The sequence below is a fragment of the Panthera pardus genome, unplaced genomic scaffold (genome assembly GCF_024362965.1).
Source record: "Panthera pardus isolate Hobbes unplaced genomic scaffold, ASM2436296v1 HiC_scaffold_22, whole genome shotgun sequence".
NCBI classification, from domain to species: domain Eukaryota; kingdom Metazoa; phylum Chordata; class Mammalia; order Carnivora; family Felidae; genus Panthera; species Panthera pardus.
The window spans coordinates 7,354,457-7,374,653 of NW_026526788.1; the positions used below are offsets into that span (position 1 = coordinate 7,354,457).

The 20,197-nt window shown below is 47.8% G+C and overlaps 1 protein-coding gene across 2 annotated transcripts in view; it reads left to right on the plus strand.

Moving 5' to 3' along the window:
• The window catches only part of ACTN2 (actinin alpha 2), a 72,094-nt gene that overhangs the window by 34,050 nt on the left and 17,847 nt on the right, over positions 1-20,197 (plus strand). The window contains exons 5-12 of one of the 2 annotated variants that reach the window (XM_019418903.2): positions 579-666; positions 2,423-2,501; positions 6,352-6,433; positions 10,727-10,812; positions 12,465-12,557; positions 14,320-14,550; positions 17,300-17,447; positions 19,188-19,338. In XM_019418903.2, coding sequence (XP_019274448.1) covers positions 579-666; positions 2,423-2,501; positions 6,352-6,433; positions 10,727-10,812; positions 12,465-12,557; positions 14,320-14,550; positions 17,300-17,447; positions 19,188-19,338 — 958 coding nt within the window. Of the gene's footprint in view, positions 1-578; positions 667-2,422; positions 2,502-6,351; positions 6,434-9,492; positions 9,579-10,726; positions 10,813-12,464; positions 12,558-14,319; positions 14,551-17,299; positions 17,448-19,187; positions 19,339-20,197 lie in introns of both variants that reach the window. The other variant, XM_019418904.2, reaches the window with a different exon arrangement.

Consider the following 20,197-nt stretch of genomic DNA (forward strand, 5'->3'; position numbering starts at 1 on the left):
TTCCAAATGGTAAGTGAATTGAATGACAGGTTAGTGAAGTCATAAACTACACACAGATTTTAAAGTTTCCTTTAAAAATGGTAAATTGCCCAAATCCCTGAAGTCTGGTTGTTTGATACTTAGGGTATCATAACTGGCAGTTGCTCCTGCATTGTCCTTTTCAGGTCTCTCTTTTTATTGTTTGAAGTTTATTGTATTTATTTTGAGAGAGGGAATGAGGGAGGGGCAGAGAGGGAGAGAGAATCCCAAGCAGGCCCCACGCTGTCAGCATGGAGTCCAACGCAGGGCTCGAACTCATGAACCGTGAGATCATGACTTGAGCCAAAAATCAAGAGCCAGATGCTTGACTGACTGAGCCACCCAGGTGCCCCTCCTCTGCAAGTCTCTTAAGTGTCATCACAAGACAGTCCCTGGGCACAGGGTTCTGGCTCCCGCCCTTCTACAGAGACCACAGGAAGAGAGGATGTGTTTGATGGTTGGCCCCCCCAGGACGTCTCCTTTTAGAAAGTGACTGGGAGTTGGGTGCATTAAGTAGTGAGTATTTCCACGCGGACACTTTTTCCTGGCTGTCATTACAGAAACCTCTGCCAAAGAAGGTCTCCTGCTTTGGTGTCAAAGGAAAACCGCTCCTTATAGAAATGTGAACATTCAGAACTTCCACACCAGGTAAGCAGCCAGGGCCCTGGGTTCTTACATTCTTACTGGGATCCTTAGATGGCAGGGAAGACAGTGGTTCCTTATACTGGTGTCTTCCTGCTCCTGTCTGAGCCATGTTTTATGTATATAGAGGAACCGAGGCCATAGAATCTCTAATGCTTAAGATCTCTCTGGGGGTGTGTGGGGGTGTCTGATTAAGGCTTGAGGCGCTGGTAGAACAGCTTGGTATTGATAAGTGAATACCTTGCAGCACCTGAATGGGGCTTCACAGTTTGGGGGTGTAGGACTGCACCTCACCGTTGCCTTCACCTGGTGTTGGGAGGAGGTAGAAGGCGGGGCTTCTCGGTGAGAAGGCCTCGGAGGCAAAATGCGTGTTCCCACAATGGATCGTCTGCACACCGATGCCTCCCTGTGTACGACGGGGAAAGACGCTTCATCGGCCAACTTCGTATGCTGGGATTCGAGAGAAGTAGAACACTCACATTTGCAGAATGACAGGAACCTGGATAAATGAAAGCTAAATGCCATTCGAGAGCACGGTTTTTCACGTGCTTCAGTATTCTACCTCATGCAGGTCTTCTGTCATTGCTATCTGTGGGTAGACGAGCTGTCTGTATTGTCGCCCTTTATACCGTGGGTTACCTATGAATATAAACGAGTCCCCAGCCACTGTGGGTAATCAGAGAAATGAAGGGTGAGGATGAGCCACAGGGGAAAATCGGGGAGGTTCTTCTGGGGAGACAAGTATCAGTAGAGTGTCTACCAAGTGTCAGGCACCGAGCCTTGAGGGGCAGAGGTGGGAAAGAGGACTTCCTGTCCCTGTAACATGCAGTCTGGAGGGCATGAGGAGCCACCAAGGGCTGAGACCTTCTGCCAGCATAGAAGTCAACCAGTTCCAGACTTGCTTCTCATTGACCTTCTTGCTTTCCTCCTTGGGCCCAAGATTGGCCCAGGCAACTTCAGCTGTGTTGCCCCTGGGGCTTTCCTCCTGCCCTGCCTCCCCTTCCTTCCCTGGAGGAACAGAACTCCAGCTCCCAGCCCTCAGTGAACCCCTGGTCATCGCTGGGAGGCTCACAGCCCTAGGTCGTCTGAAGAACGGTTAGCGCAGGTGTCTCTGGGGAATCAGACCGGAAGCCCAGGCCCTCCTTGCTAAGTCCCTCAGGTGCTCGCTTGTCTTTGCCTTTTTAAAAACATGTAAAGAACCTTATGAGGAAAGACATGGGAGTACCTGGGAGCTCATGGTGACTTTTCAAGTATACTAAGAATCTTGGAGAGAAGTATGTCGTGGACGTTTCGGGGTAGATGTCCTCGTGTGTGTTTATTGGGTAGAGCCTGGCACTTGGATCCACATGGGAGACTTGGAGGAGAGAGGGAGGAGGGGTTTAGGATGGAGGGCACTGAACCGGGAGGAGAGCAAGACACAGTAGAGGGGCGTCTTCCTTCTTGTCACTGCCGGGTCTCCCAGCCCAGAACCAGAGTGGGCTGGCGGGACGGGGAAGAGTCCTGGGCCCGAAGCTGTAAATGAAGAAGAACCGAGGACGCTAGAAACACCCCAGAAAGAAGACTGGTGTTCAAGGAAGGGACCACAGTATACTGGGTTGGGTAGGGAGGGAGGTACATGGGGCCTTTGGTGCATTAAGTCAGACAGAAGGGCGTTAGGGGCCATGCGTCCCAAATTTCGGGGCTCCATCTGACCCAGGGCAGACCCTTGCTGCTGCTTTTTCTCCATTAACATGTGTTCCTGTTCTTCCTGACCATCATGCAGCTGGAAAGACGGCCTTGGACTCTGTGCGCTCATCCACAGACACCGGCCCGACCTCATTGACTACTCAAAGCTTAACAAGGTCATTCTGGGGACCTGGCATGCAGCGTCCCCCCGCCCTGCCCCTCAGCATGTTGTCCTGAAATGAGCACATCAGCACTGAACTCACACGAACACCCAGGCTGCCACCGGCATCGTGTCCCCAGCTAGCCTTGCACGTAGTGCAAGTGGGAAGGGGAGCCAGGAAAATCCTTTTATTAGCGATTAATTAATTATTAATATTAAATAATGAAGATGGGACAAGACCCAGAGGCACATCAGCCTTTTGGCCCAAATTAAGATATGTTCGTCCATTTGGCTTGATTTACTCTGAAGGTTTTTAGAGATGTGTCTCAGAGATTTTACGCTCCCAGATTGTAAATATGAGAAGAGAAACATCTATGGTTTGGGGTAAAGAAAGGTTCAAATTCCCTACGCCTTCCTTTCAGATTCCCTTTACCTTTCCTGCAGGGTTGAGCTGCAGACATTCTCACTCAGAATTGATTAATTTCTCACACAAGGGACCTTCCATAATCATCTTGCCATTGACAGAAGGTATTAGCCGTAGCCTCGGAAAAGGGTTTCTGTCGTTCAGTTTTGCTCTCTTTAGAAACTTCAGCTGAGGAAATTTTAATTCTCTGTTTAAGCTTAAGCTTCAGTTCGCTTAAGTTTCCATTAGCGTCAGAATCCTTTCTTTAACAGTGGTTTAAAAGCGTGAATCTGTGACCGAGAAAAGAATGCCAGGCCCCTTCTAAACCTTGCAGTTAGGTAGTCCTGCTGCCCTAGACTTAACGACATGTGAAGATCGAGGGCTAGAGGCGTTGCCTGCCCTGAAGATGTTCCCCCAAGCGATGGTTACGGCCCAGTTCCTCCCGGTTGCTGGTGTGCTTCGTGGCCTTCATGTTGAGTCACGTGTTTTGCTGTGGAACTGTTGCTGCTGCATGCTGCCCTCACCTGTGTGGTGCGCACGGTCATGGGAAGAGTGTCCTGGCTTTTGCCACCTTCTTATTACTTTTTTGCAATTATTATTATTTTAATGGTTGTTTTTGTTGTTGTTTGTCTTTAAAAAAATTTTTTTTTAACATTTATTTATTTTTGAGACACAGAGAGACAGAGCATGAACGGGGGAGGGGCAGAGAGAGGGAGACACAGAATCCAAAACAGGCTCCAGGCTCTGAGCTGGCAGCACAGACCCTGACGCGGGGCTCGAACTCACGGACCGTGAGATCATGACCTGAGCTGAAGTCGGACGCTTAACCGACTGAGCCACCTAGGTGCCCCTAATGGTTGTTTATTTTTGAGAGAAAGAGGGCGCCTGCAGGGGAGGGGCAGAGAGAGAGGGAGACACAGAGTCCGAAGTAGGGTCTAGGCTCCGAGCTGCCAGCACAGAGCCCGATGTGGGGCTTAAAGTCACGGACCGTGAGATCATGACCTGAGCCGGAGTCCGACACTTAACTGACTGAGCCACTCAGGTGCCCCTGGCACCTTTTTAGCTGTCACCTTTTTAGCTGTCACCTGCTCACTGCCTCCCTCCCGGCCTGTCTCCGATGACAGTGAGCTACTCCTGAGAAATTTACTTGTACCGTAACGGAAGGTTGCCTGAGCGCCTCAGCTTTTCAAACACATTCTCTTATTCTGGAGTTATTTTGAAAAGTTTCAGACTTGGAGATAGTGTGTATTTTTTTCAGTGAATCTCTATCTTGTTTGCAAAATGAAGAGATTGTTCTAGATCGAACGAGTTTCATTAGCAGTTTACGGTGGTCCATTTTTATTACCAATGGTCCACAGACCTGTGGTAATTTGCCATGTCTGATGAGTGAAAAATGATAGCAATTAACAGTAGCAGTTAATACTTACACAGCTCTAGATTAGAGTCGGTTATAAATAAATACGTATATTTATTATACACATACGTATGTATTAATATGTAGGTTGCACATGCATAGATATCACACGTACATATATTCATACATGTACTAATACGTATATTGTGTATATGTATTATTTTGTGTATGTTACATATACATGCATAATCATTCAGTACAATGCACAGTAAAATATAATGCACTGATGAAGTAGGTACTGTTATTATCCCAGTTTTATAGATGAAGGAAGTAATGGAATTCAGAAATCTGCCCAAGGTCACACGGCCAGTAGCTGAGCCAAGAAAATACTTAACTGCCACATTTTCTCTCTCTCAATCACAGTATAAATGAGGTAGTTTTCACAGAGTCGCAGAATCATTGTTGTAATTTTTTTGAGAGCGAAAGAGAGAGAGAGAGTGTGCAAGTGAGTGAGGGGCAGAGAGAGAAGTGGGGCTTACAGGATGTATGACTTGATCTCACGAACTGTGAGATCAGGACCTGAGCTGATGTCAGGTGGTTAATGGCTGAGCCACCAAGGCGCCCCATTATTCTATTTTTAATACTGAAATTTTTCTTACGTGTTTAAAACAAAAAGAAAGATACTTTTACTCAGCAATTTGGCTTTATAAATAGATGCATAAAACACACAGGTAAGACTCACTTGATGATAAGGCTGCTTTTAATGAAATGATGATATGCTTTGTTAAAACATTTACTGGAAAAAATGTTTTGCCTGAAATGTATACTCTGTGGGGCCAGGAAGCTTACTTGGGTTTCTTTGCTGAGCCTTGTGAATGTGTTTTTGAAGGCTGCCCTTCTAAAACCACTTCAGCATATGAAACTCATTCTGCTCCTGTAAACCATCGCAGTTTCTAAAATATTTAAATGGCTTTGATGTTAAAATTCATTCAAGCGATCCCAGGACTAACACTACTTTTCAGTTTGATTTTCTATCTTACCTACCCCCATCCCATTTAAGGTTCCTAATAATCTCTCAAGTGGATCAAAACAAGAAGGGTTAAATAAGTCTTTAAATTTTTCTATGTTTTGGATATACACCTCTGGTTAAATTTGTTATGTTATAAATTAACACACACACACACACACACACACACACACACATATAATTTAACCAATCTTACTGTGAAGGTAAATGCAATCTTAAGAACAAAAATTTCTTCACAATTTTCATAATTTTAGTCTTTAGCTTCCCAGAAGCATACTTTTTTTTTCAAATGTTTTAATGTTTGTTTATTTTGATTATTTATTTCGAGGCACAGAGAGCATGAGTGGGGGAGGGGGCAGAGAGAGAGGGAGACAAAGAATCCAAAGCAGGCTCCAGGCTCTGAGCTGTCAGCACAGAGCCCAACACGGAGCTCCAACCCACGGACCATGAGCTCATGACCTGAGCCGAAGTAGGACACTTAAGCGACTAGGCCACCCAGGTGCCCCTAGAAGCATAATTTTTGCTCTTGGTAGCCATCTTGGTAGCCGTCTTGCTCAAGGGTAGCCACCCTTGCTTCTTTAGGGATCCAGATGTTTCACCGGCTACCATGTTTTGTCCTCTTTACCCCTCAGCTTTCTTACATCTAAAACAAAGGTGTTAGACATTCTCCATTGATGCCCCTCCAGATCTGGAAAATGTACGTTTCGTGATTTCTTCTGGAATCATTTAAATGTTGTTATCAGTAGAGTTGAAAATAAGCTTGGAGGTCTTCAGGCTTCTTTCCGGTCCAGGAGAGAATATCTGTCAACTTTTCTGTCTACAAAGCAGTTGGCCTCTTCATTTGGCTCACATCTTATGATTTGCAGTGTGCATGGCTCGTGTGGCTTTCGCATCACTTTTGGTTTTTCTCTAAATGTTTTGAGGGATTGGGAAAAGATAAGAAGGAATATTACTTACACTCTCATGGTTATGTGGTGGGCATGAGAGAGTCTCCTCTGAAAAGTAAGGTATGTAAAAAACATTACTCGTAACCCCTGTCCAAAAGATACTTTCAAAAACTGGCTATGCTGTGTTTCACACAGGATGACCCAATAGGAAATATTAACCTGGCCATGGAAATTGCAGAGAAACACCTGGATATTCCCAAAATGCTGGATGCTGAAGGTAAGAGGAAAATTGTGTTTACCGACTCGTATAAAATCCATGGACTGTGCATGCTATGGCCACGTGTGGGGGTTTGTAAAACTTTATAGCCAAGTTACATCCGGAGTACTTAAGAATCCGAGGAAGTTTCTGTCCTTGGCCACAGGAGGGTTAAGGGAATTTTCCTTGTACCTGGCTCTTGAATTCTTTTTAAAAATCCTGCTCAAAACCACGTAGCAAAACTATAGTGAAAATAATTTGATAAAAGGTTCAGCTTTGGCAAAGAAAAGGCGGAATGCTTTGCTTTGTGATTTGCTTTGTGATTTTTATTTTTGTAACAACACATCGTTATTTCTCTTAACAATGGAGACAAGTTTAGCAAAGAAATCTTGTGAAGTGTCAGGACTTCACAAGGGAAAAAAAATCCTTCCAGCCAGAAGAAGTTACAGAATCGAAATACACAATACTGAATGTTCAGCCATCAGTGTGCCTCTCAAGCTTCCACGTTTCATTTTGGGTCTAAATTACATTTAGTTAGATCTGAAAGAAGCTAACTTTCTCAGCATTTTTCAGCTGAGCACCATTCATTCTGGGGACTGGTTTCCAGTAACTTCTGTGCTCTCTGCATGTGATGAATTTGTGTGCGTTGTACCTACGGCACACCATTGAAAGGACAGATATGTGGAGACCATCCATTCAATTCACTTGTTTGCGATTCTCTTCTCACTCAACAGACATGTATCGAGCGCCCACTGTGTGCAGGACCCTGCTAGGTCCTGCAGGAGATCACAAGGTGTGGAAGGCAGGGTCCTACCCTCAAGGAACTTCTATTACTATGTTTGTTGTTGATACTATTCTTCCCTGATGGTCCATTTCTTCCCCTAACTGACATGGTTGGGGGAAAGCAAAGAACTTGATTAGAGGCAATTGTCAATCTTCTGATCCTCCTTATTTTTGGCGATTGCATTTTGAATTATAAACTAGGTGGCTTGAAACAACACAAATGTATTCTTTCATGGTTCTGTAGGCTATGAGTCTGGAATCGAGCTGTCGGCAGCCTCGTGCTTCTTGCAAAATCTGGAGAAGAGGTTTCTTCCTTCCTCTTCCAGCTTCAAGAAGCCCCAGGCATTCCTTGGCTTATGGTATCATCCATCACTCCAACCTCTGACTTTGTCCTTACATGACCACCTTCTGTCCCTGTCTGTCTCTCCATCTCTTTCCCTCTTCTTATAAGGACACCAGTCATATTGGGTTAAGGATCTTCCCTACCCCAGCATGACCTCATCTTAACTTGAGTATATTAGTGAAGGTCTACTTACAAACAAGGTCACATTCTCAGGTACTGGAGGCGGGAGTTAGGACTTCAGCATATCTTTTTGAGGGACACAGTGCAACTCAAAACAGTGATCTTTGAAGTAGGGTTCTAATTTTACCCACTTATTTGAGCATTTAAAGAAATGTTTATTCATTTAGAGAGAAAGAGTGTGTGTGTGCGTGAATGGGAAGGAGAGAGAGAGAGAGAGAGAGAAAGAGAGAGAGAGAATCTCAAGCAGGTTCCATGCTCAGTGCAGAGCCTGACACAGGGCTCAATCTCACGAACCTCAAGATCATGACCTGAGCCAAAATCAAGAGTCAGATGCTCAGCCGACTGAGCTACCTAGGCGCCCTTTAATTTAATCATTTTATCAAACACCCACATTATTGGGTGTTAACACTTGAATATACTCCTCCGAATCTGTGTACGGTTTTCAAAAGCTCTTTAGAGAGAGAAAGTAATAAAATAATGAAGTAGCAATGGAGAACAGTTGCTTTTCCTTTTTGTCTGTCTGTCCTCTCTAAGCCAAGTTTACATTTGTGCGATATCTCCTTGGACCTTTCCATAGAGTAAATAACTACCCAGAGTTTACCCACTTGAGTTAATAGCTAGAATACTAAAGGGAGGAAAAAACAGGAGACACTTAGCTAATTAATGCCTCCTTAATACACTGCAGTTGAGGGTGAGTTCAGGGTCACCATCATTATTCCTCTGGCATGCTGACATGCTTCTTAGTCAGTAGGTTTTCCCCCTTAGTTTCTGAGCCCTGGTCTGAGCATGTATCCATCCTATGTATCCTTCCAGGCCAGTGAGATGTCCTGGTACGCCTTCATTTCCTCTTCCCTTGTGACACATCTTAGTCTATGCCTTTTCTTTTCTTTTCCTTTCAAATGGTTCAGAAAAAGGCTTACATACTATATTATTTTGTTTGTAATTTCTCACAGGAATCTTCTGGCAGTGTCGTGAACTTGACTGCCTTGAGTGTGGGGCATGTTGTGATATGACTGCCCAACAGGTCCCGGGCTATGTGACCGACCCTTTGTCCTTGCTACCTGCACTCAGACTTCTCATCACCACAGCACTGTATTAGCATGTCCCTGTTTTGGCCACAGCACGTGCTGGCCACCTCCTCTCAGAACGTCCACCCCTCTGGTGAAGGCTTGCCTTCCCGCCTGCTGCTGCTGACCTCACTTCCTGTCATTTGTGTTGGTCTCCGGACCGTATGTGGGGATTTTCCAGTGGCTACTTGGGTCTCTCTCCCATGAACAGGTTACCTGTAATAAACACTGGGGAAACTTTTCTAATCTTACCCGTCTTCCCTGCTTTTAAAACATTCTGGAAGTTGTTTCCCTATTTTCCTCAACAAACCTTTCCTTAAGGTGAGCACCAGGCTTCGATTCGTGGGTGCGTATGTTCTGTGTGGATCTTGGTTGACCATGGGGCCCTCCTTGCGTACCGCGGTAGAGAGTCTCTGGGAATGTGCCGTTGTGTGCATTCTGTGGAATCCTGGCGTTCTGATTCTGGCTGTGGTTGTGACTTCCTTGCCAGTCTAGGGGTCTTCTGCACTAGCCGTGTTCTTCTCTTTGGCAATTCTCAGAAGTATACAGAGAGTAACGACTTCTTTGATTAGAGCCAAAGTTTTGACAACATAAGTGTGTGGGGGTGAGGGGGGAAGATTCATTGCTTTGGCTTCTCTGAGGCCGCACTTGGCAAAGCCTGTGGGTACTAGAACATCCGAGTAGTTAACCTTCTTTTCTCCACACAGATTTAGTATACACTGCCAGACCCGATGAGAGAGCCATAATGACTTATGTTTCCTGTTACTATCATGCTTTTGCTGGTGCACAGAAGGTGAGGATGTAAAACATGAGTCGCCACTCACCCTTCACCTTCTGTGTCTTAATTTTTGTTTTTTTTCCCAATCATTTTTCTCTTTCCCCCTCTCCTCTGAGTAAGGAGACCTGTCTGGTTCTGAGAAGGCAGTCATTTGTCTTTTTTAGTCTAGTTTTCTTTGCAACTTCCTTTCTGTCCATGCAGTAGTATGCTGTTCGTGTTTGTTTTCCAGAAGATTCCATACTGTTACACAACCCCCGCATCCTTTCTATTAATACCCTCTGAAAACCCAATGACTAGGTTTTCACTCTTAGGGAATTACAAGGTATCTTTTTTTTTTTTTTCTTCAACTTCGTTTTGTCCAGTGACAGAATGGAGTTTACAGGTAAAAAGCAATTCAGAAAAAAAAAAAAAAAAAAAAAAAAAATGGTGTTGCCAAGGTGAAGGAAGAAAGGATGTGTGTTCACACGGTTCTGTTTTCTCTCTTCCTGTTGGTTATTTCGGCAGCTAATGCAAACGGTAGCAAGAGTCACAATAAGTACAAGCCGTGTATATCCTTCTCTTTAGATGTTTTGTTACCCATGGTGATTTCTGTAAATGGCAAGGTAAGTACGCGCAGAAGGCATTAAAAGCCATGCCCTCTCCGGTGAACATCCTCCTTACAGGATCCAGAAAGCCAGCAGTTACAAAGGTGGGGTGGGAAGGTGGCAGGAGAGATGGGGCCTCGGAGCGCTGCCCGGATTCACAGCATCTTGCGAGGTCACGTGCGTCGCTCAGAGCAAAAGCGGCAGATGACCCGATGTGGTCAAAAGATGAGCGGACGTGGGCCTCCCACGTCATTAGGAAGTGATAGCAAGCCCTGAGGTGCAGCACCCAGTCCCCCCCCCAGTTAATGCCTCAGCTGTACTTTTACAAGCTCATCATGGGGCAGGGGAGGAAGAAAGGCCCTCCGTTGGATTGTTTTAAAGCTATGCCGGTCCAAATCGTTCTGTTCACAAACCACGTCAGGGCTGGAGAGCCTTCCTGAGCGCCGGCACTGTGGGCCCGAGAAACACACAGAAAATGGATCAGTGTAAACCAATTTGTTCTTCCCTTTGTTCACCCTGGTTTCTACTCTTCATCTGTGTGTGTGTTTGTTCTCTGTGTTATTTTTTCCCTCCCTTCAGACATTGTGAACACTCCCAAGCCCGATGAAAGAGCTATCATGACATACGTTTCCTGCTTCTACCATGCGTTTGCGGGCGCGGAGCAGGTATTCAACACGTGTCGATCTGGGCTGCTGTTCTGCATCGGTTTTAGTTGTGTGTGTGTGTGCGTGTGTGTGTGTATGCGCGTGCGCCTACCTGGGCGTGCATTTGTACGCTTTACATCTTACCCTGGAATCCTTCTAAGTGTTCTGTAATGACCTAATATGGCAAGTTCCAAACTGGGAATTGTTTTTGGTAATAGCTTTAACTTTAGACAGTTCCTGAAGGTTTTTTTAAATTTTTTTTTATCTTTCCTCCTTTTTAAAAAAAAATTTTTTTTTTATCGTTTATTCAATTTTGAGAGACAGAGACAGAGTGCAAGCTGGGGGAGGGGCAGACAGAGAGGGAGACACAGAATCTGAAGCAGGCTCCAGGCTCCCAGCTGTCAGCACAGAGCCTGATGCACGGCTCGAACCCACGGACCGTGAGATCACAACCTGAGCCAAAGTCAGACGCTTAACCGACTGACCTACCCAGGCGCTCCTATCTTTCCTTCCTTCTAAGCTCCTGCTTTTATTTCATTAGTAAATTGTGGGAAACATTTGTGCTTTAGGAAAAAACAGGTGCCTTGAAAATGGCGCCACGTTCGTTGAACAGTGAAGGGGACATTTGTTGAGGAGAGACGAGCATCTTGCTGGTGTCCCTTATTCTCCTCTGCCTAGAGACTGCCTTCACTGCTCAGTGATTGGTTCTGACATCCTTCAAGACTAATCTTAATTGAAATAGCAAAAGGATAGTAAGGTTAAAACCTCAGAAAAATCCACATTTCTTAAGACACACGTTGTGGGTGATGGTCCCTCACCTACCTCCATATGCACCTGTCTCTTGCCCCTTCACCTGTCTCTGCTTGGAGAAAACCGATGGATTGGGGTGACAACATAGTATTGTTTTCTGTGATTTCTTTATGACTGTCACCAGCACATGATGCTAACTGCAGATGGGCCCTCTGGCGGGCTTTAGAGGCAAGGCTTCGGGACAGGTTGGGGGGCCGGGGGGGGCAACTTGGCTCTTCTTGATTCATCACATGGTCGTGGTTCGGGGCACTTTGCCACTCCTGGCCCAAGTGCCCCTCCACAAAGTGATGGCCGAGAATCATGTACACCTCAACCACTTCTCATGTACGTTAAACAAATCTCGCTCTGTGGAAGGATCCCACCTAGCAAGATCCACATATTTATTTTAGGACAAGAGGTCTTCTGTTAATTCGGTGCAATGCCAATATATATTCAGGAGCCAATTATTTTTTGCTTTGATTTCCAAAGGCTGATGGTATTTAGAGAGTTCTCACCCCACTGTCAGGAGGTCAGTAGAGTACTCGGGTGGACATTCAGGGACGGGAGAATTTGGCTTCCTTGACCCATTTATTTCCGTCACTAACTTGCTTGCTGTTTTACGAAGCTTCTGTTTTAGACTAATGGTATCTCCCCGTTACTCCCCACAGTACATTCAGCCTGCCGTGTAAGTCTGTGTAACAAAAGGTGTGAAACGATCCATAGTGTTGAACAGCCATACCCTCAGCCTTACTCCACCCTAACTTTGAATCTGCACTGTTTACAGCACGCCATCTCCTCATCCCCTCTCCTGCCCTCTCACGCTCCGTTCTGTGCATGCGCCTCCCTGTCACAGAGCTGTCCTGTTTACCTATTGTGTTTTACAGGCCGAGACAGCAGCTAACAGGATATGTAAGGTTCTTGCTGTGAATCAAGAGAATGAGAGGCTGATGGAAGAATATGAGAGGCTAGCAAGTGAGGTAAAGGAAGCGGGTGACCGGCAGTCCTGTCCATTCCCACCCAGAGGGTGAGGCACGGAGGGTGAACCCCGACCGTCAGTGTTGCCTTTCTTTGCATTTTTCATCTCAGATGGAATCAAAAGTAGGGAGCTACACTCGATCTCAGAGGTGGTTCGTCTCGTAACAACCTACTTACTGGCCCAAAAGCAATCCTGATGGGCTTCCCAGCCACCCCGAGGCATAGAGGTCGTTTGTGTGTTTTAAGAAGGGGGGGTGTGTGATGCCATTCTCAGCTCTGCGCCCCCAGGGTCGGACGCCCCCCGACGACTCACTTGCATTACTTGTTTTTTCTCCCTGCTTCATTGGTTACTGACCTCACATAGGGTACCCTGTGTTATTCAGAAGCCCTGCTCTGCACAGTGACCGAGCATCATAGGAACTGTTGTGAGACGAGGCTCAGCCTTGTGTTGTCTATGAAAACCTAGAGGGAAATGTGGGGGAGATAGGGCCCTCCATCCAACGTGCTTGCACGTGAGTTTCCATGATGCCTCCTGCAGCTCTTCAGCCAGATTCTCAGTTACAAAAGCACTTTCCACGTCGTTCTTCTTTCTGTTCTGATTTTGGCCGAAGTAGCAACTTGCACAGCCTCGTCCTGCCGCGACGTGGCTTCTCCCATACAAGGGATGGGCTGAGTGCCGTGCACGGCCACGTACCCCTCTGGCTTGATCTCCGTGACAGTGACGCATTATCACAGACCAAATAATTTTCGCTCTGACTGAATTTAGCTGATACGTGGTCCGTCCTGGCAAAAGTGTCGGGATCCTGGGAAGCAGTCTTCCAAAGGAGTGTTCATGGTAATCCCGCCGGATGGTGCCGAGTTTCTATTTCCATCCTGCCGCGATGGGAAAATTCAGTTTGTCAGCAGTGTTTAACCCCAGCAGCCCACTTCAGGCACCACCAGGATCAAAGGACAGATACTCCTCAGCAATTACATCCTTCCTTTTCTCCCCTGGTCCTTTGTTTATCCTCCTCAGACCCTTAGACTGCCGGTGTATCACCGTTTTAACTAGCTTTCATTCTCACCTGCTGTCATTTTCCGAGTAATAAATGCAAATTATTAGTGGCCTTTCAGCTTGTCAGCAATTTAAGAGAAGGGGGTATATCACTTCATGCTTAGAAATTCACTACCATTTTCACTTCGACCATGTGGATTTCCTTGAAAGCTAGATAACAAATCAAAATATACATTGGTGAGGAGTCGGTCCCAGATTGACAGTACATTTCTCTGGTGAATAGCTTCATTAGATTTGAGCTTGTTTAAAAGAGAGTTACATTTTTAAGCCAAACCCAAGTCTTTGCTGATTTTCCATTTCACCCTGTCAGGTTTTTGTTTTTCATTTGAAAGCTCCATCCAGCATTTGTCTGCTAATGTCCGGTCCCTGAATTTCCTGTTAATGTCCCATTTTTGTGAAAACATGACTCGTGCTGACTCTAAGTTTCCGACCTGTGTGTGGCATCGTTGGGGTGATCGCCAGTGGCCATGGTGGGAGGGACATCGAAGTTTTCATTCATGCCACTGTGCATTGGGGTGCCGTTTTATTTTCTCCTCTCGGTCAGGAGTCACTGTATTCATACTCTGTAATTTTAGGAACGTTAGGTGAATCCGTGCCAATTGTTAGGTGCTTCTGTTTTTTTGGTTTTGTTGTTTTTGGTTTTGGTTTTGTTTTTTAACGGGGGGCAGTTTGCTGGTGTTTTCAGCAGCGTTTCTGTGTTTTGGGAGCAGCTGTTGGAATGGATTCGTCGCACGATCCCCTGGCTGGAAAACCGGACCCCCGAGAAGGCCATGCACGCCATGCAGCAGAAGCTGGAGGACTTCCGGGACTATCGGCGCAAGCACAAGCCGCCCAAGGTGCAGGAGAAGTGCCAGCTGGAGATCAACTTCAACACGCTGCAGACCAAGCTTCGGATCAGCAACCGGCCCGCCTTCATGCCCTCCGAGGGCAAGATGGTGTCGGTGAGTGCCGGGCCGGGTTCCCCCTTTTGTTCAGGGAGCCTGTTCTCTGATGGGCCGCCCACAAGGCCGCCTTGACTTCTCCAGTCCTTGCAGCTACCAGATACAACTTTGGCCCCGTAACCCCTTCCTTCCAGATGTCTCCTCCTCACCAGCATGCAGGTCTCTACCCCTCACTGCTCCGGGTGCGGGGCCTTGCCAAGAGCAGCCTCTACCGCCCTCCTCCCCTCCCTGCCCTCCTGCGACCTGGCCTCGTCTTCCCAGGCCTCCTAGCATCTACATCTCGTTCCCTCTCTTCCCTGTTCTTACGACCCGGGCACCTTCCTGGGGCTGGTGCTACATGCGTATCCCTCCCTGCACCTTGGCTTCCCAGCTCCGCTGACTCACTCACACCAGCACACGGGGGACTGGAAAATCCCAGACGCCACCGCCTTCGCTGCCTCCCTGTGGCCCAGGCCTGCCCTCGGCTCCCCTCGCAGCAGGCAATCCAGAGGGAGCTGTCAGTGGCAGCCCTTCTCACCTCCTCGCTGCTTCTTTACTCCTTCTGCCCTTCACCACGCGGCCACCTGGCGTGTCCCCTCCTGAGACAGTTCCTGTGCAGCTCAGCGGCATCCGTGGTGACATTCTGGTTGTCACTTTTATTTTCATACTCTCTGCTGCTTTGACCCCATTAACCACACCTCCTCCTCGACACTCTTTCCGCCCTGTTTCCTTCCCACTCCATCCAGGGCTCGGCTCAGAGCTTCGCCGCCTCCTGCCCCCTGCCCCAGGGTCCATGGGAGGACATCTCTCGGGGGGGGGGGGGGGGCTGACGCTCTTCTCCACCTCCGTACTCCCATGCGATCTCCCCCTCAGCACCTGAACGCCATTGCCTCCCAAGCTGTCCATCTCGAGCTTTGATTCCTCCCCGACATCCAGGTTCACGTACCCACGTGGACGTCTCAGAGCATTTTCAAAGCTGACCTGTCCCCGAGCCCCTCTGTGGCTTGCTGTCTTAGCAGATGGCATCACGACCCCCCGAGTTACTGATGCCCCAAACCCTGGCCTCATCCTGGACTCTTCCTGTCTGTCACCTTCTCGCAGGCAGTTGTTCAGCAGTCCCACCGGCTCTGGTCCAGATTCCAGATTGTATCTTGTCTGTGCCCTGGCCTGCACAGCCATGCTGTCTGCTAAGCCACCTCTCTCTCTTCTAGGGCCCCCCGTGGTCCTCCTCTCCCTGGCCCCTAACATTCACTTTCGGCACAGCAGCTGCTGGGCTCTTTTCAGAATGTAAACTAGGATGTGTCTCTACTTAAAACCCTCCAGTGACTTCCTAGAATATTTCAACTAAGGTCCAGATTATGTTATATATATTATATTATTATCTGGACTAAGGTCCAGATTATATTATATAATATATAAGCCTATATTATAGGATCCCGTGTGATCTGACTCCCTTCCCACCCAGCTGATCCCCACTCCATGTTGTGTCACGTGCCCTTGGTGCTGTTCCCTGCACACAGGGCCATCCCCGCTTCAGGCATCAGTGCTGACTCCCACCTCTTCATGTGACTGGCTTTTTCTGTCATTGAGGTCTTGGCTAAAATGCCACCTCCTTGGATGTGTCTTCTCCAAGTGACCTACCTGAAGGAACACCGCCCCCCCCCCCCCACTAGTCTCTCAGCATCACTCGACCCCATTTTGTTTTTTACCTCACAGCCGATCACTTGTTTAATTATAGTTGTCCCTTGAACAACACAAGTTTGAACCAAACCGACCACATGGATTTTTTTTTCCAGTAAATACAGGACAGTACTGTAAATGTAGTTTCTTTTTGATTTTTTTCTTTTTTTTAATGTTTATTTTTGAGAGAGAGAGAGAAAGAAAGAGAGCACACACAAGTGGGGGAGGGAAGAGAGAGCAGGAGACACAAAATCTGAAGCAGGCTCCAAGTTCTGAGCTGTCGACACCGAGCCCTACGTGGGGCTTGAACTCACGAACCACGAGATCTTTACCTGAGCCAAAGTCGGAAGCCTAACCGACGGAGCCACCCAGGTGTCCCTCCTTTTGATTTTCTTATAACATTTTCTTTAGTGTGCTCTATGGTAAGAATATAGTATATAACCCATATGACATACAAAATATGTGTTAATCAGCCGTTGATGTTACCAATAGGCCTTTGGTCAACAGTAGGCTATTGATGGTTAAGTTTTGGGGAAGTCGAAGTTTATCCGTTGGTTTTCACCTGTGCAGGAGGTTGGTGCTCCTGTGTTGTTGTTCAAGGGTTAACTGCACTCACTTATTCTTTCCTTCCCGACAATCACGAAAGCTACTTGGGGAAGGGAACTTCACAGGTGTCGCTTACTCTTGTACAAAAGTTTCTCCCTAGTGCCTGGCACGTGTGTGTTGTCCAGGAAATGATTGTTGGTGGCTGGCTGGCTGATTGAGCACAGTCACTGAGTAGTAGTCAATTTGAATTGAGTCACCCCGCGGCTTCATGTTTTTCTAGCCAGAAAATTCAAGCCCTGTAAGCCTCTGTCCACATCTGGATGAGTGTCGGGCATTTACTGGCTGATACGAACAACCATATGGGTTGTAAAAGGCCCTGGTGAGAACGAAGACGTTGAAAAGCCAAAGCAGTTGAACAGTTAGTTATTTGGGGATAGGGAGGGCGGGTAGCAAGGAGAAGAAAAGGCTGTCGGACTCGTAGCAGAGGGGATTTTGTAGAGGAGCCCAGAACGTAACCTGCGTTTTCATCCTCGAATGCCCCCAGGATATCGCCGGCGCCTGGCAGAGGCTGGAGCAGGCGGAGAAGGGCTACGAGGAATGGCTCCTCAACGAGATTCGGAGGCTGGAGCGCGTGGAGCACCTGGCGGAGAAGTTCAAGCAGAAGGCTTCGACGCACGAAACGTGGGCTTATGGCAAGTACACTAGCCTGGGGTTGGGTTTGTCAACACCGGACAGGGCCACACTGTGTGGTCTCTGCTAACCCTGTCCCTAATGCCAGTGACCCTGTGGGCAGGTGTCCTCACCTCGCCCCACCCTGCTGTCCCAGTACTAAATTTCTTCGGGAGGTGGGCGTGAAGGCGTATTTTCTAGTTGAGCAGATAATGTACTTTTTCACAAAATGGCACTCGAAAATGCATTCTTCCCACGCTTCCTTATGTAAGTCCTGGCCTCCTTCTGTCTTCCCCCACTTTCTTTCTGTTTGATCCATAAGTATCTGTTTATTCCCTGTCGGTCAGACAGCCCTGGCCCAGATACTGGCTCCTGCCACAAAGCAACATAATTTCCCATTTAGAAGATCTGCTTGGAAGGAGGAATGCCAGGGATCGTTTTCTATAGTCTTAGCTTCCTGATTTCACTGGATTCATCTATTTTCAGCCCTTGCAAATCTTTCCACAGCCGTGACACCATGATCATAATTTTGCTGAGGTAGAGGAACAAAACCTTCTCCCCATAATCTATTTGGAGAAAGGTCAGGGAGGTTCCCTTCACCCTTTGGTTCCTTTTGCTTTAGTGTTGTTTGACGGTTGATGTCGCACAGCACGATGGTTGGAGGCGTGGGCCTGGAGGCAGGGAGGTGGGAGTCCCAGCTCAGACACTTCCCAGCTGTGCGCTTTGGATGAGCTCCCGACCTATCAGTGCCTCAATGTCCTCTTCAAAGTGGAAGGGCAATGATACCTCCAACACAGGCCTTTGATTTAATGACGATTTAATGAGTCCACATTATAAAGTATTTAAATCGGTATCTGGTGCCTAGTAAGTGCTATGTTGTCACCGTTAAATATATGAACAATTTGCTTTCCGTTTGTAGCTGTATAGAATTAAATTTGTTAAAAAGTTTTTGCCTTATTTATTTATTTTGAGAGAGACAGAGACAGCGTGCGTGGAGAAGGGGCAGAGAGAGAGAGGGAGAGAGAGAATCCCAAGCAGGCTCTGTGCTGTCGGCACAGAGCCCGATGTGGGGGGCTCGAACTCATGACACTGCAAGATCATGACCTGAGCTGAAACCAGGAGTCGGATGCTTAATTGACTGAGCCACCCAGGCGCCCCTGGAATTAAATTCTTAAAGGTCATCAACTGGGGAATAAATGTGGGTCCGGTTATAACCGCAGCAGTTGCTTGACTTAAGAAATACTTGTGGGGAAATAGGTGGAGGTTCAAAGAGAAAAGCTTCTCATACTATTAGGAAGGAAACCACAGGTTATATTTAACCAGAGAAAATGAGGCTCTTAAGCATAAAGAAGTGGGGTCAAGGTTGAACCCGAGGGTGGGCCAGTAGAGTACGAGTGTGTCCAACTATCCCAGGTAACGCTTGCGCGCTAATCATCGCTAACTTAACCGAGCGTCACGATGCACAATCAGTTACTTGTTACTCAGGGTTATGGAGAATGTGGACCTGTTAGTGTGGACTCCACATGCTTCCCCTCTCTATGTGTAGACATGAGCTTTTAGAACACAGAGGGGCTCGGGCAGCAGCCTTAGCACAGCTACAGCCTGGAAACCGATTGAAACAGCACCTCTGTGTCTTCGGTCCCGTCATTCTCGGTCCTTCTCTTGGTTCTTTGGAGTCCTAAGGATCGCCGAGAACTTTGCAGGTGCAAGGAAGCCGATGCGTGACATCAGAGTAGTCATATCCCCTTATGCAACCTTTGCAGGCAAAGAGCAGATCTTGCTGCAGAAGGACTACGAGTCGGCCACGCTGACCGAGGTCCGGGCCATGCTGCGGAAACACGAGGCGTTCGAGAGCGACCTGGCGGCGCACCAGGACCGGGTGGAGCAGATAGCGGCCATCGCGCAGGAGCTCAAGTACGTGCTGTGCGTGCTGTGCGTAGGCGCGCTGCTCGCGTGCAGCGGTGCGGCTCCGCCGGGCGCCGGGGCCGGGGGCGCGCTGGGAGGGTTCCACCAACAGCTTCTGCCCCCGGGGGGCGTCCAGGGCCGGTGAGGCTGGCTCGCCCTTCCTTCCTGGTGCTCAGTTTAGGGGCAACGAAGCTGGAGGCCCTGCCTTACCTCGGAGGAGGAGACATGATGGCCCCGCTTTTTCTTTGTCGACACATACGTGCTTTCTCATTTCCCTGCTTTCTGTTTTATGGGAGGGACCCAGCCTGATTTAAGTCTTGAGGCCCACTTGCTCCCGGGTGCAGCGTCTGTCTGTGGCCGCCCTCTGGGGGAGGCCCCTTCCTGTAGTCTTTCTAAGCCTTTTTGGGTTTTAATTTTTTTTGTTTTTAAGTTTATTTTCAGAAAGACAGAGACAGTGTAAGTGGGTGAGGGGCAGAGAGAGGGGGAGAAAGAGAGAGAATCCCAAGCGGGCTCCCCACTGTCAGCACAGAGCCCCCATATGGGGCTTGAACTCATTGACCATGAGATCATGACCTGAGCTGAAGTCAAGAGTCAGACACTTAACCGACTGAGTCACCCAGGTGCCCCGAAGGGGGAGGGTCTTTAAAGAAGTCTTGGAAAGGGGCACTTCTGTGGCTCCGTGAGTTGAGCCTCCAACTCTTGATTTCCGGTCAGGTCATGATCTCGGGTCAGGTCATGATCTCGCGGTTTGTGAGTTGGAGCCCTGATTCGGCCTCTACGCTGCCAGTGCAGAGCCTGCTTGGGATTCTCGCTCTGTCCTCTCTCTGCCCCTCCCCACTCACGTGTTTTCTCTCTCTCTCTCTCTCAA